At 41.4% G+C, this 14,482-nt stretch overlaps 1 protein-coding gene across 1 annotated transcript; it reads right to left on the bottom strand.

Annotated features, from left to right (window-relative positions):
* Positions 1-1,516: 1,516 nt before the first annotated feature.
* On the bottom strand, positions 1,517-14,238 carry LOC137273900 (uncharacterized). The gene is made up of 2 exons (XM_067806799.1): positions 13,511-14,238; positions 1,517-3,809 (listed from the first exon to the last, which is right to left on the bottom strand). Exons 1-2 carry the CDS (start codon positions 13,745-13,747, stop codon positions 3,384-3,386), a joined length of 663 nt encoding a protein of 220 aa, XP_067662900.1. The 5' UTR covers positions 13,748-14,238; the 3' UTR covers positions 1,517-3,383.
* Between the last annotated feature and the right edge of the window lie 244 nt (positions 14,239-14,482).

The following is a 14,482-nucleotide window of genomic DNA, read 5'->3' as shown; positions in this document are numbered from 1 at the left end:
GGGAGACAAACGTTGTGTGGATTTCCTAAACTGAAGGGTCACCTGTGATTGACCCCAATCAGCAGTGATTGAAGTGCGTTGTAGGAATGCTTGTAATGTAGGCTAGGTACCTGAGTCATTCATGATGAGGTGGAAGGTATGAGTTCACACACCTTACTACTACCTGTTTGTACCGTGGTGTATACTACAGTTCATATTTTACTACAAAGAATAGGGCAACAGCACCATTCCAATACTAACTGGACTAGACTCAATATTCCCGCGTTGCCCTTAATGAGCTATTCATATGAAGTCCATAGCCGTTTGTCGCTTTATTGCTAAAAGAATGCCAGAGCGATATAAAACTACAACTCAACAACTCCATCAAGCTTTCATGGGTTTTTGTACGCATTCCCCCTTTTACATATGTATTATCAAATAACGACAAGGCCAGAGAATGATATATCTCGATTTTCTACAGATACAGATTTTGAGGCGCATTTCGGACAAGACTGCGGGGAAAGTATGTGACTGAATCAACAGTAATCATTGCTGACACCAGGTGATGACACCACCACAAGCCTTTACTGCGTCGTTGTGTCAACCATTAATTACAAAGTGATTGAGTTCGGCTTTACGCCTCTTTAAGCAATATTCCAGCAATATTACGACACCAGGAATGGACTCCATACATTGTACCCATGTGAGGAATCGAACCGGGCCTTCGACGTGACGAGCGAACGCTGTAACCACCGGGCTACCCTGCCACTCCTGATTATATAGACTCAGGCCATATATTCTTATTCACATTGGATGTTTTCAGCAAGATCTGTTGTCACCAGCTTGTCCTAACAACTGTCCCTACATGCCAGGGCTTCCCAAACCTAGATTTCCGCACATCTGTTTTGTTATGTAGCCGTTCTCGAAACAAATATTGTTACTAAACTATAATGCATGTTAGTTCATGACAGGTAAAGCCTTTCAAACCAGAGCAGGTGGCCACGATCGTTATATTTTGAAACTACATAATACTGCAGCGATGACCTATAACGCAGAGGGTCACTGAAGAGAGCGTTTGTAACCACCTGTGGCAACATGGAACAAGTGGAGCGGGAGTCGGGATGGCTTGATGGATGAGATGGGGGATCAAACTGAACCTTGCTCGGCAGCGTCTCTCGTGGATGACGTCATCAGACTCGGTGGTAAAGTAAAGATGACCTTGGATCTGCCGGAGACCGGACGATGCTGGCTTTAAATAAACTCTCATAGCGAAGATCGTGAGGGTTGCGTCCTACGAGTTTTGCTCCGGATGAATTCCAATCCAATCATGACCACCTAAATGGCAAGTGGGGTAGTTTAGTGGTTTAAGTGGTTGTTCATCGCACTGACGTGTAGGGTTCGATTTCGCTCATGGGTACCATGTGTTAAGCCAATTCCTGGTGTTACTAGAATATGACTGAAAGCGGCCTAACGCCATACTCACTCACTCACTCACTCACGACTCTATCCATACAATGTCAACAAAACAACTTCCATCTGTATGTGTAATATCATTTTATTATGGAGAAATAGTCAATAAATAAGGATCAAACATGAATGTACATGAACATAGGACTCACAATAACACTGTGGCTCCACCATCAGTGCAGTCAGGTACCAGAAGCATCTACTGATAGGCAACATACTGTGGGTTGCATTGAGACGTGCACAATACATTGGACTTTGCATTGGACATAGGACAATGGACATTGGTCAGTATCGCGAACTTTCAAGTGGCTACACACAATACAATAAGTGTGCTGTGTAAATATTCAGCGAAGCCCGATGCAATGCCTACCCTGCGCTAATTAGTCATTCTTGTCAATATGGCTTGTTATTGCTGTCATATCATGTTATATTTGTAGAACGGATACTGAACAGTCAACTGTAATAAGGAAGGAAGTCCGAGCGTGAATGAAGGTAAACGCTGCAGTTATTCATGTTGCAGCTATTCGAACAATAAGGAAGAGGAAATCAGAATGTACAAAATAGCCACAAGACAACAATCCTGTAATCTAAATTATACGAGTACATATGTTACAAACATCTGTATCACACTCTGTCACGTTACGGAATATGATCAAGGAGTGATTTTTGGCCTGTCTTTACATCGTAGTTTTCAATTTGTTTGTTGAAGGTGATCGAAAGTTTGATGTAGAGAGTGATTTATAATCGTGAAAGTTGTAACAAGCAGGTGAGTAAAAAGTATCATATTTCATGACTGGATCTGGATACACTGTTGTATGTAGCATATTTTCAAGTTTACATGAAATCTAGTTTGAATTCATCTAAGCTGACGATTGGTCACGTAAAGTTCTTAAACTATGAAGTTTTGTTAATTTTGACTTACTCTGCGTAGGGCATATAAGCAAAATACATTCGAACAAAATGATCACAATATATATGCTCATGTGTTATCAACACACACAGTCGTCAAAAGAAATATTATGGCACATTCGTTCATTGTTATTTAGACAACTTATCAATATCGAATGTTTGCTGGCGACTGTTCAAAGCCCTGACATATGAATCACACACGATCAATCAGAGATCTATGTCATGACGTCATCGCCCGATGCTTGCGACAATGTCAGTAGCACTGATGGATATGGCAAGAAACTAGCATGGCTCGTGTGATCTATATATGGCATAATTTAGCACTTTTTTATCGTTTCTGGTCCCATATCTTCAGATACCAAACATCGACTCACAACCTTCATATCGAGCTTTAAAATGGACATGTATTTCAGTAGTCAACAACTCTGAAGAGTTCAAACCACAGAGGCATATTAAGCCTAAAGCATACATGTGTCAGCTGAAAGTGTTGTTAACGGATTCTTGATGGATTACATCAAACTGTGTTTTGCTCATTAAGCATTTACACATGCTTTCAAAACACATTGAAGTATGCGTCTGCAACTGTTTCACCTAGATGATTACTTCAGCATTCATATGTCCTCCAACTCGTGTACTGAAATAGACCACGGATGTAAACACTGTCGGGTGAGAGACCTTCGTCCTCTTTGTGCCCCTACGTCAACGTGCGAGTCGTCGACAACGTGGTCTTATCATGTAGTCCTCAACATAACGCTGAAGTCACGCACAACCACAATGCCTCACGCTTGGCGTCCATGTTCAGGTCACTAAAGGTTACTTCTTCTCAACCACTTCCGCCATCACCACTGGCCGTATTTGCATTTATAAGAAGAACAACCGTGTCTGTTTGTATGACTAGAATACCGCCAGTCATCAATGGCCCTTCACGTCGACTGATATATTTATATTGTTCGTGTTGACATTAAGTACCCTTGTTTCAGCTTGTTACCGCACGTCTTATTGTACGGTCGTAGACAGTGCCGCCTTCATCACAAGTGTGTCACAAGAGGCTGAGGAACGGAGATGGAGGTTTCTGTGTAACCTTCGTTAATACCAGAGTCATAAGAATCACGTTCAAGCTTCTGAATCTTCTGAACCATTTTGGACATGGAACCTTTCAACTGTTCGCGGCTCAAGGTTCTGGCGCTATCGGCGTCGTCATAGAACGAGCCCCTGCTGTCGTCGATGGACAGAGACAGGCTTGACGGTGACGGGTACTTGGGTGGTAAGTCCTCACCAAGCTTGGTAATGGACATGTCCGACTGCGACCAATCAGTGCTTGTCACGTCACAGGAACTGTTCAAGAATGAACTTTTGCTCCAACAGTATCTCCTCCGCCACTTCAGTTCCTCAATCTCCTCGTTCAGAGTAAGCAGCTGTTTCATCAGGGATAGATCCTGGTCCATCAACGAAGCCTGCAACAAGTGGAGAGCATGGATTAATATCGGCGTCACATGTACGGACCGTGCAACACATCCTCAAGGCACTTCTAATATATCAAATTTAACAGTGTGGAACTGGGCAACTCATTTCAATGGGTCTAAGTTCATTGACTTCTTGATTATTGTCGTATCAAAACTATGAGAATGGACGATTGAGAGGTACACTGTGTTTGGAATATGTTGGGGCAAAGCTTTCCCTAAAACATAACATGTTAGTGAGTGAGTTCAGCCATATAGCGAAGAGACCAAGTCCATACATATACAGACCATTTCAGCCATAAAGTTAAAAATAAATTATTTTTATGTTCATTTCACATTTCACTGTTACGGCGTTATTTAAAACATGTGATATGGGAAGGCCGTCTGATAAAACTAAGAACATTCGCTTTTCCTCACAGCTTGTTGAATATGCCCTGAAGTAGCAAGACCCAGATACCGTTATAACCCTTACCCGTACGAACTAGCATAAAGCTCAAACAGAATTATGTACAGAAATATATTAACCCAAAGTGCCCCGAGACAACGGAAGGGTCAAGAAACTGACAAAGTGAGAATGTATACAGCCTATCCAAACAACTGGTATCATGTGTTATCCCTTGATCTGGTATTATTGCATACATAGGTTCAGTAAATGTTCAATCTGCGTTAACGTATCTCTTGAAGACGAACCTGCCTTTCCTTATTGTCTTGTTTACGCTGTATGTGCTGGTATCGCATTGTACATAACAAGGCATGTATATAACCACGGAATAACATTTATTGTCCAGTATCCACGCATACGAACTTCCAGAACCGGCCGATTTACCACTTAGTCTAAACCATAAACCACGCCAACTCTTAAGTGTAAACGACATGTCTAAAATGACCTCTTTCCATCACCTACCGCACGTTTTATGACTACTGCAAGGTTATCAAATGTATACCAAAGTGAGGAACATGCTACGGTGTTATTAACGGTGCCTATACCACGTGACTGTAACGCATTCAGGGGAGGGGGTCAGGGGGGATGCAGCACTTTCACTAGTGGTCACTTAAACATCTGGCCTCTAGACAAGGATGTTTAGCTCATGATAAACGTTTGATAAACACGGGAAATATTGATACGGCAAGATGATATGTTAGACCTGAAATACATTCACCTGCAGATCCTCCACTGACTGCTATACAGGTCGGTGGGGTAGCCTAGTAGTTAAAGCGTCCGCTCGTCACGCCGAAGACCCGGGTTCGATTCCCCACGTGGGTACAATTTCTGTTGTGCAACATTGATAAAAGCAGCGTCAAACTAAACCACACACTGCTATGTGTTTGTTGGTAGTCCACTCTATAAAACATTCGAATCATGACCAGACGATTTTAGTGATTGTGATTCGGTATTTCAAACTAGTCAGTGATTCTGACACCCCGATCGCCTCTTACGACAAGCAAGGGTTGTTGAAGAGCACTTATCGCCCGGATAGTCACAAGTTTGACCATGTGAATATGAGGTAGGGTTCTCATTTTCTTGATAATTGAAAGGATGAGTGTCATTTATTCTTGAAGTGCTGATTAGAAAAACAAACTGGGGTTAATGAGACAGCAAGAACTACTTCCTATGCATCTTAAAAAGTATTCCCGGAAAGTGAGATGCCAACACAACAATAATTGCAAATGTATTCTGCGAGATTCTAATACCTAATACCAAAGGTTGAATACACCACTTTGAAGCATAGTCCAGGTACAATTACATTCGCCCTTAAATGCGGAGTGTAAAACCGAAAATCGAAACGTAACGTGCTTAAAGCGAAGTACTCGATCACTGACGACATCTTCAAAGAAGCTACAGAACCTGAATTTCCTTCAATTCAGTTAGAACAAACCACAACCATAAAAACACACGCTGGAAATCTATCTCTGTCAAAAGGTCGTTCAAGTAAACGTAGAACGCTATGTAAACACTGACTCCGGTGATGCGCTGTGTCCTTATACTTCGTGAAGAAAGACATGGCTGTCGTCATACCAAAGGTACCGGGTGACTTCAACAACATACGCGTAAGCCTGTTTCTCGTAGGATTTCCCTTGTCTTATATAAAACCGTTCGGACTTCTCCCGAAAGAGAAACATTATCAATAGTCTACCCAGAAAGGGTAGACCTAAATGTATATCGTTACATTTGACTGCTTTCTTAAAGGCAGAGCTCAATACCTTCAGACGACACTCACTGACTGACTCACTCACTCGGTGGGAGGGAATGTAATTCGTCTGTATTCACCGTGCAGCTCAGACATTTATCTATAACACCCAAGGTCATGAGATTATTTCCAGTTTATGGTGTCATATAATAGAACCATGGACCTCGATCGTGTCAATAAAATCGGACACATAAACCCCAGCTAGACACCGTGCTCCACCCCAGGGACACATTCAGTTACGAGATGGAACAGTAACCTAGCGACGGGAATTAATGATGATGAAATAAAACTGTGACAGTTTAACGAGTGTGTCCGTCATAACGCATGGTATTGTTGATTATGACCAACGGCATTGCCTTATCCCCAGCGTCAACACAATCAAATAGATCCTGTTTAATTGATTATAAACACTTTCGTTCTCAATACAGAAAAGGACACTAATAGACATGTAACGTTGGTTTCGTAAAATCCACTTAAGGTGAGAGAATGATTTGTGCTTTACGCTGGTTTTAGCAATATTCCAGCAATATCACGGCGGGGACACAAGAAATAGGCTTCAGTCATCGTACCCATGTGGGGAATCGAACCTGGGTCCGCGGTGTGATGAGTACAACTATAGTCATCACTCACTATTAAGGCTTTAATACAACAAATCAATATAAATTTCACTCAAGATTTGTATCACTAATGTGAAGGAGTGGACAGTGGGGTAGATTAATGATTAAAGCGTCCGCTCGTCACACTGATGATCCGGATTCGAATCACCATATGGATACAATGCGTGAAGCCAATTTCTGGTGTTCCCCGCCGTGATATTGCTGGAATATTGCTAAAAGCGGGGCAGGCCTATACTCGTTTACTAACTATAAAAGCCGAAATCGCATACATCACGTTAATATAAATTTCGCTCATAATATGTAACACAAATCTGAAGGCACCAATGGCTACATTCTTTGGGGTGGGAGAACTTCTGTAGGCTTAGCCAACTGCTTCATGTCTCCAATCCCTTTTAAAATAGTACTACTCAGATTACACCAAAACAAACCACTTGAGCTGATCATACTTTTGATCAAGTCCCCTATGAAAGTCAATATGGGGGTATGCCATTCATGCGATGTTTATCAAATGAAAGTGACGAACGCTCCAAGCATTCCGATTACGTACGGACAGTCCCGACTGAGGGTATGACAGGCCTTTGTTGATACAGATAATCGAGTGATAGTGTGGATGAGAGGAATAAGGAAATACACGTCTCTGTAAACATAGGTAGAATCGAGGCTTGAGATATGCGTGTTGACAGTGACGACTGACTTGGTAACGTCCCAATGAGGGGTAGGTAACGCTGCTGAGGGGGACATCCGCGTCCTGACGGGGGAGGGCCGGGCATCAGGAGGGTGTCTGACTCACAGATTTTCCTCAAGTAAGTCATCACAAAATACACCTTGACCTACCTGGTTGCCATGACAACAAATGAGGAAAACATTTTTAAAGTTCTGGGCACTTTCGGAACGGTTCTGTCTGCAGTTGGCTTTCCTTTGATCCTATGGTTTAGAATTCGCGACTTAGTTGTGTCAGCGACACCGCAAATAGAAGTGGATTTAATAAAACAATTACCTGGGGCGAAAAACTGTTTGAATGCGTTTTTCCTTCTTTGAAATCGATTTTCATGACCGATGTTTCAGTGACAAAGAGCACTTTTCGTGTTCAAAGATCATTAGAAGAGCGCCGCTGCTTACTTAAAGTTGGGCTGGATGTTAGCTTTTTAATCATGCAAATGTTTCAGAATCCTTTTAGAAAGGAGGTCAACGTCGTGCAAAGAGACGGTACTGTTGTAGGAGTAGAGAGACGAACTGATATATAGTGGCTGCGTCCAATGTGTTTGAAAGTACCATACTTACACTTAAGCAGATGAATGAAATATATTGATGGTATTTTAAAAGCAAGTTCATTTCGCTGGTTTAAGAAGTTCTACCTATGAGAAATATCGATCTACTGTCGGGTGTTTAAAGTGAAAAACACATTCATTTCTATAGCCATAGTTCAGATTCCGTTGTTCTGACTATGCCACGGGTATGTGTTAATAAAACACTATGATATTGTGTCGACACTAGGGTTTCGTGAAATCTTGACCGTATCCTGCCATCGGTGGCACCCACCAGAAACACATGCAAGGGCAATTCAGTTGCCAAGCTGAAAACACACGGGAACATATAAGACAAGTTAAAAAATAGAATCGCATCATATTTTGTGACCGATTTGTCACATTTAGAAACAAAACCTGCGTTAACAGTCCACATGTATTATTCACACTTCCTGACAATCCCTCCGCCACCAGTGTATTCACCTATTACAGAAGATATTCATACAAGAAGCATTTGGAATAGTTGTTAAATATGGCATATGGTTATACCAGTCGATTATCAAACCATTTATCTGAGCGGCACTTTTGGTCTAATGGTGTGTAAATATACCACGGACGGGGTAAATATACCATAATGGCTTAATAATAGTATTTAGCACCTCCCCAGTCAAACTAAACCATGCGTGGCCGCTGGCCTTGTTGCACTAATGGCCATCTAGTGACTATACCAATAAGACATGACAAGCCAATTGTCCACTAGACGGGGTATCCAACAAACGCCTTGGGCCCAACAGTTTACGTTGCTATCTATACCCAAATATTCAAACGTCAAGATGGGGTGCTTCATGACACTGTCTGCGGATTTTGTCTTTCTTTTTGAAATAATTTGAGTACATGGTGCAAGGCACAAATATTGGTGGAAGGTGCTTAGTTAAGGAGTAATAGGGTCAGCAGTCAGCGTGATGTAAACCAGGTTATTTGATTAAGTCTGAAGGTCTGTTCAAGGGGAACGTAAGTTGTTCGTACAGTCCTCACAACGAACATGAAAGGTTAGGGAGGCATGGGTTTTGCCAAGGCGGTGCGCAGAGAGCCGTGACTCTTAAGCGTGCCACAATGCTATCGTAGGTTCGAATGCTATAACCGCACCGATTTGTTGCTGACGTAAGCAACAATTTTACTAAAGGTCCCCAGAATGTCCAAGCGTCAGATGAAACCTCCGCAATAAATAAACATTGGATGTCCTGCTTCCCCTTCTAAAGGGGGTTCGAACGTTCAAGCTTTGTTAGTCTCCCTCCTCCGTGTGATAACAAAATGGTTATTTCACGAGTTTCCCACGCCAGACGTTAACATGGATGACGCTGATTTTTTCACAAGAGTGTATACAACATGGCTATCAGTGGTGACTAACAGTGAGAAATCCTCGAATGTGACAGACCAAGGGATCGCCCCAAACACCGATGACCTCAGCGGAGATAACACAAATTTAATGATTATGTCTCATTTAAATACTATGCCAATACCTCACAATCACATCTCATAAAATACCACTGTTTAATATTCATCATACCACAGTCATAATCCAAAATGCATTGAATGTATTGTGTTTTAATTGATATATCGTGGAAACACGTTATAAATATGGTTTCGCTTTTTCTTTATTGAAAACATTACCATTTTGTAAATCACTGGAAGAAAAGTTAATGCAAATTTTCATCTGACAACATGTTTACTGACAAGTGTACCTGATTATCCCACACGTTTCCTTTCATTTTAAAGAGCTTTATAAAGACAAACATCTGAACGACTTGTCCTGCAAGTGCATGTGATCAATATGTATCAGAAGTCGTTATCGGTAACTCTCTGTGTGTTCGATTTAATCCATCGCCACTGCATGGGATAAGGATTCATCACACACACACACACACACACACACACACACACACACACACACACACACACACACACACACACACACACACACACACACACACACACACACACACACACACACGCACACACACACGCACACACACACACATCATCATCATCATCATCATCATCTGCATGTAGACTGTATGCATACTGTGAAACCCAAGCGACTGACACCACCCACCAATAGGACGATAGCATTTGAAACACTATTCAAAGAAATATCAGGGCCTGTATATGTTTGAATAGTTACAACTCACCGCCTATTGTACTCTTTGTATATATACAAGCCACAAAAATAGAAATACCTAAAAACTTTTACGTATGAAATATATATCTATCTGCCCAGTCTTCACAACGAATAGACCCTTAACTACTCATGATCACATAACGTCTAGTTCAGTATGTATTACGTATGCAGCAACTGCCAGTGTTGTCACCATAACCCTTATTTCATATCATATTGTGCTAAATATGATATACATGTATACACCTCACTGGGAGTATACAAACACCACTAACGTGTGGACACACACTGCGTATAAATCACGTGACTTGAACTATGACGTAAACGTACATACGAATGTTACTTGTAACATTCCTTACGCAAAAGAACTTACAATAGTTGGTTAAACAAACATTGTTAATATGACTCGAAAAATACCCGCCTGTATAGTAACTCTGAAAATACTTAACACAAATGCGTGAAGTATTCAATAATCTTTCAAAACGTGTTATCTCTTGTTCTTACGGGATGATCATGTATGAGTAATATGTTGCAAAGAAGGTGTGACATTAAATTCAAAACTGGGTCATCCTGGAAGATGAGACAGTTAGCAAAATACGTATTTAGAAAGGGGTCCGGCAAGGTTGCATTTTCCCACCTACTCCTTTACATAGCGAAATGGAGCGTGTATTATTGTGCTGTGTATATATTTAATCCGTGTGTCATGCAGATTGGAATGTTAAGAGTGGAGGGCAGTGACATATGGCATGTCTTTAATACCAAACTCAGGACTACGGTTGTTGTGCTTAATTGCCTTAATTGGCCATGTGGTATATTGTTCCTTTGTCTCCGCTTATCTAGATAGTGCTATAGTTACAGCGTGGGTGAATGAGGTCATAAACGTTTTGTTTACGGTTGTGTGAAAATGTCAACGGAACCTCACTGCATACTTCGCGACATTGTATTGACACCGCCCACAGTAATAATAAAATAAGCTGCAAAGTTATAAATGTAAACTTGATGTATGTACAATGTCAGCTGTATCACCCCTCCACATATTTACATGAGCCTGGACGGATTTCAAACAGTTGTAGAATTCCTATCATCACAGGACATTCGTGCACATGGCACTGCTCATCCTACACATGCATCTACATCCTTATCCTTATAGGGGCAGAAGCGTGAACTGCCGTGTTGTTAGTGTTTGCCCATAACACTGAAGGTCCGGGTTCGATTGGGTAGAAAGAAACCTATTTCTGGTTCTCCTTGCCTTTACAAGGTAAAAGCGGAGCAAATAAACAACTCACACAGCATCGATACACACAATTCATTTTAAAGATATTGAAAAGCCGCTGTGGCTAAACCCAATGACACAGACTTATTCAATACCCAGGAAGTATTGTATTTATAAATCAGTTGATTATAGGACCTGTGGGGTGTCTATTACGGCTGGAAGCTGGGGGCAAGTTCAATTGTTCCAAGTCATTTCATGGTTGTATAGGTTAACAAAAGCCCATGTTGACCGCTTTCAAGTGAGTTCGACATTGATCAGCTATAAGTTAAAAATATGTCAAATGAAGTTGTAAATTAGCCGTCCTACACCTAGACATGAATGCTCCTGCTCTACTGAACAGCGACGCCTTTAGATTCACTTTTCCTTACAACTTTCTAAAGACCATAATTTCTCCTCGGATCTTGTCACAGGTCGAGTGCAAATTATCCTTTCAATTCGATGAATGACTCATCCCAGCTTATCTAAATTTATCTCGGGTAAATAACGCCATATGCTATTCCAGCCGCATTAACGATATACCCGAATATGTCACTGGTTGACATTTATACGATTCAAACCCGATTCTTTTATCGCCAAGCACAGTATTGTGTCAACTGAATCGCGGTGTCGCCGGTTGGATTGGGTGTGATAATGCACTAGTGAGCAAACAGCAGGCCATGACTGTAATGTCGTATGTGTAACACTCGTATATGTACAGGCAGTGCCCTTTACCCATCGGTTTTAACTTTGACTGACATACGTCACCGTAGCGAATATATTGGTTGATCAGTAACCCATACAAATTGTCCGTCACTTCAATTAGTCTCAAGCGCTGTCTGACACCAGTTATATGCATATGCTTTGCTTGCATGCACAGGTGAATGTCGAGCAATAATCGCCCTTATAATAGACAGGATCCGATATCAGCGGTGTCGAACTGGTCAAAGATCGCCGTAAGAGTATCGTGAGTCACTGCTGTTTACAATGTAGACGTTGAGAGACGAATCAGTGTTTTTCAGAGAGCTATTAAGTCGGTTGAATTGGGGCTAGTGGTGACAGACTCACCCTCAACAAATACATTAACCCATGAAACTTTATCAAACCGTAATTGTTCAAGTCTTATTCTTTGGAAATGGTGGTGATTAATTAAGCATAAAGTTAAATGGTGGAAAGATTTGAGTTCAGAAAGAGACCGCAAGGTCACTTTGTGTCCTCGTTAAACTGCAAAGTAGGGAGTATTTGACATTGAAAGGGTTAGGATCAAACGGGCATGTGGATGGCCCAGCTGTTAAAACTAAGAGGTGATAGATACAGAATAGGGCAAATAAAGTCCTGTTGCGTCTGTAGGATGTGAACTGAATCCGGAATATCTCAAGATTCTCAGCGTTTGATGACCATTGCACGGATAGGTGCTAGTGCATGTCCGATTCATTCTGGAATCGGTTTGATTCAAAGTTTGACCCAATGGCCACAGGTTAACTCTTGACATTTGGGAAAGTCTTCAACCGTCCATTTGTTTCTCCAGAGCATATTTGTACAAAGAAATAGTCTGAGTGGATTGGAGGGTTGGCGAGAATCTTACCATCAAAGAAACCCTTGAGAGAACTCTGCTGGTGGTGGGTGTCTGTTTAAATGATTTTGTAGAATATTCACACCATGATAAATATTTCACCACAATAAATATGAGACTGATGGGCGTTTAAGGGAAAAGGGGTGTTAAAAATAAAACCTCAACGCCATAATACCCGAGGATGTGTAGGAATATATCACTACTTGCTAAATGTTCAATATTTTCACCAATTACGTAAATAAACATACAATAATTTTACAATATAGAACGTCACTTAGCCAATATGTCCTCTATAAAATGAACATCTTCAACTCAATGTTAGTGATATTGGGCTGTTTGTCATGCCAACGTTACACATATGGTCAGTTACATCATTCAGAAACGCACATTCAGTTTAAATAACAGTACGAACTTTTACCACGTCACCATGCTATCGGAAAGTTGGTTCACAAACAAACAAAACAATGAAAGTGAATATAATGCGAGTCGATTTCAAATAACAACGCCAGCATGTCGTTAGACTTTAAATAGCGTGTAACATCTGAAATACATACAATGTCCCATATGTTACCACATGTGTCTCAGCCATTGCTAGGATATGAATCACTTTAAAGAAATTCAGAAACAGATATTTTTCAAAAACTTACCATTTCGCTTCGTAGTTTCTCCATGGCGATGTCAATTGAGGACTTTTTCTTTTCATTTCCATTGCTGTCTGAGATATTTACTGTCCTTCTGTCACTTCCCCATTTTTCTTTCAAACTCTGCGCACTTTTCAGTCTCGATTGGTAGAATTCTCTACAAGCGTTTGACAACTCAATTGAGTCGGTATACTTATCAGCGCCCTCAGGGGGAACCATTCTGTTGTGATCAGCCCTTTCCATAAGTCTCAACACATAGGCAACGATGAAACTTCAAAAACTGTTTTTTTTAGCAAATTCACATTAAGTCCACTGCAGGACCCAACACCACATCCGGACTTCACTTGAGAGCAGACGACAATCACAATGCGTGCGCGCGCTCAACAGCTGTCACTTCCAAAAGCAGACGACGAACTAATTGCTTCTCAATGCAAATATAGGTCACGGGTTCGGTCCGAGCATCCGCAGTAATCTCTTGTCAACAGACCGTAACACATATTTTCTTCAGAGGGTTTTTCAAAAGGGTCCTCTCCCCGCTGACTGTTGGTTGCAGTGTCACCGATGGACAAATTAGCAGTCAATATGTACCAAGTTCACAACCCTAGCGGCATATGAACTGTTGCAAGCATGTATACTCGCCGACAGCGCCATGTGAGACTCAATACGGATGATGAGTCATTTAAGCGGCAGACGACGGGCAAGCTACCTGCCATAACAATAAAACTTCAGTAATTCCCACTTCAAATAACCTATCACGCTCCAGCTTTACTGATTGGCTGAACGCAGGGCACCCTGGCGGACCCCCCGCGATCACCCCTGGACATGTAAACATAGGTGGTATTTACCATGATACGGGTGAATACGAGTTATATCATATTTATTGTCAGATATGGAGAAGTTAGGTAACTCTAAGATGCAGGTCAGATGAACTCTATAACGAAGATAACCTAGTTGATCAGATTTACAGGAAACAGACCA

The sequence above is a fragment of the Haliotis asinina genome, chromosome 2, assembly GCF_037392515.1.
Source record: "Haliotis asinina isolate JCU_RB_2024 chromosome 2, JCU_Hal_asi_v2, whole genome shotgun sequence".
Classification (NCBI taxonomy): Eukaryota; Metazoa; Mollusca; class Gastropoda; order Lepetellida; family Haliotidae; genus Haliotis; species Haliotis asinina.
Note: the sequence above shows the minus strand (reverse complement) of the source record. Positions and strands in the feature narration are given on the sequence as shown.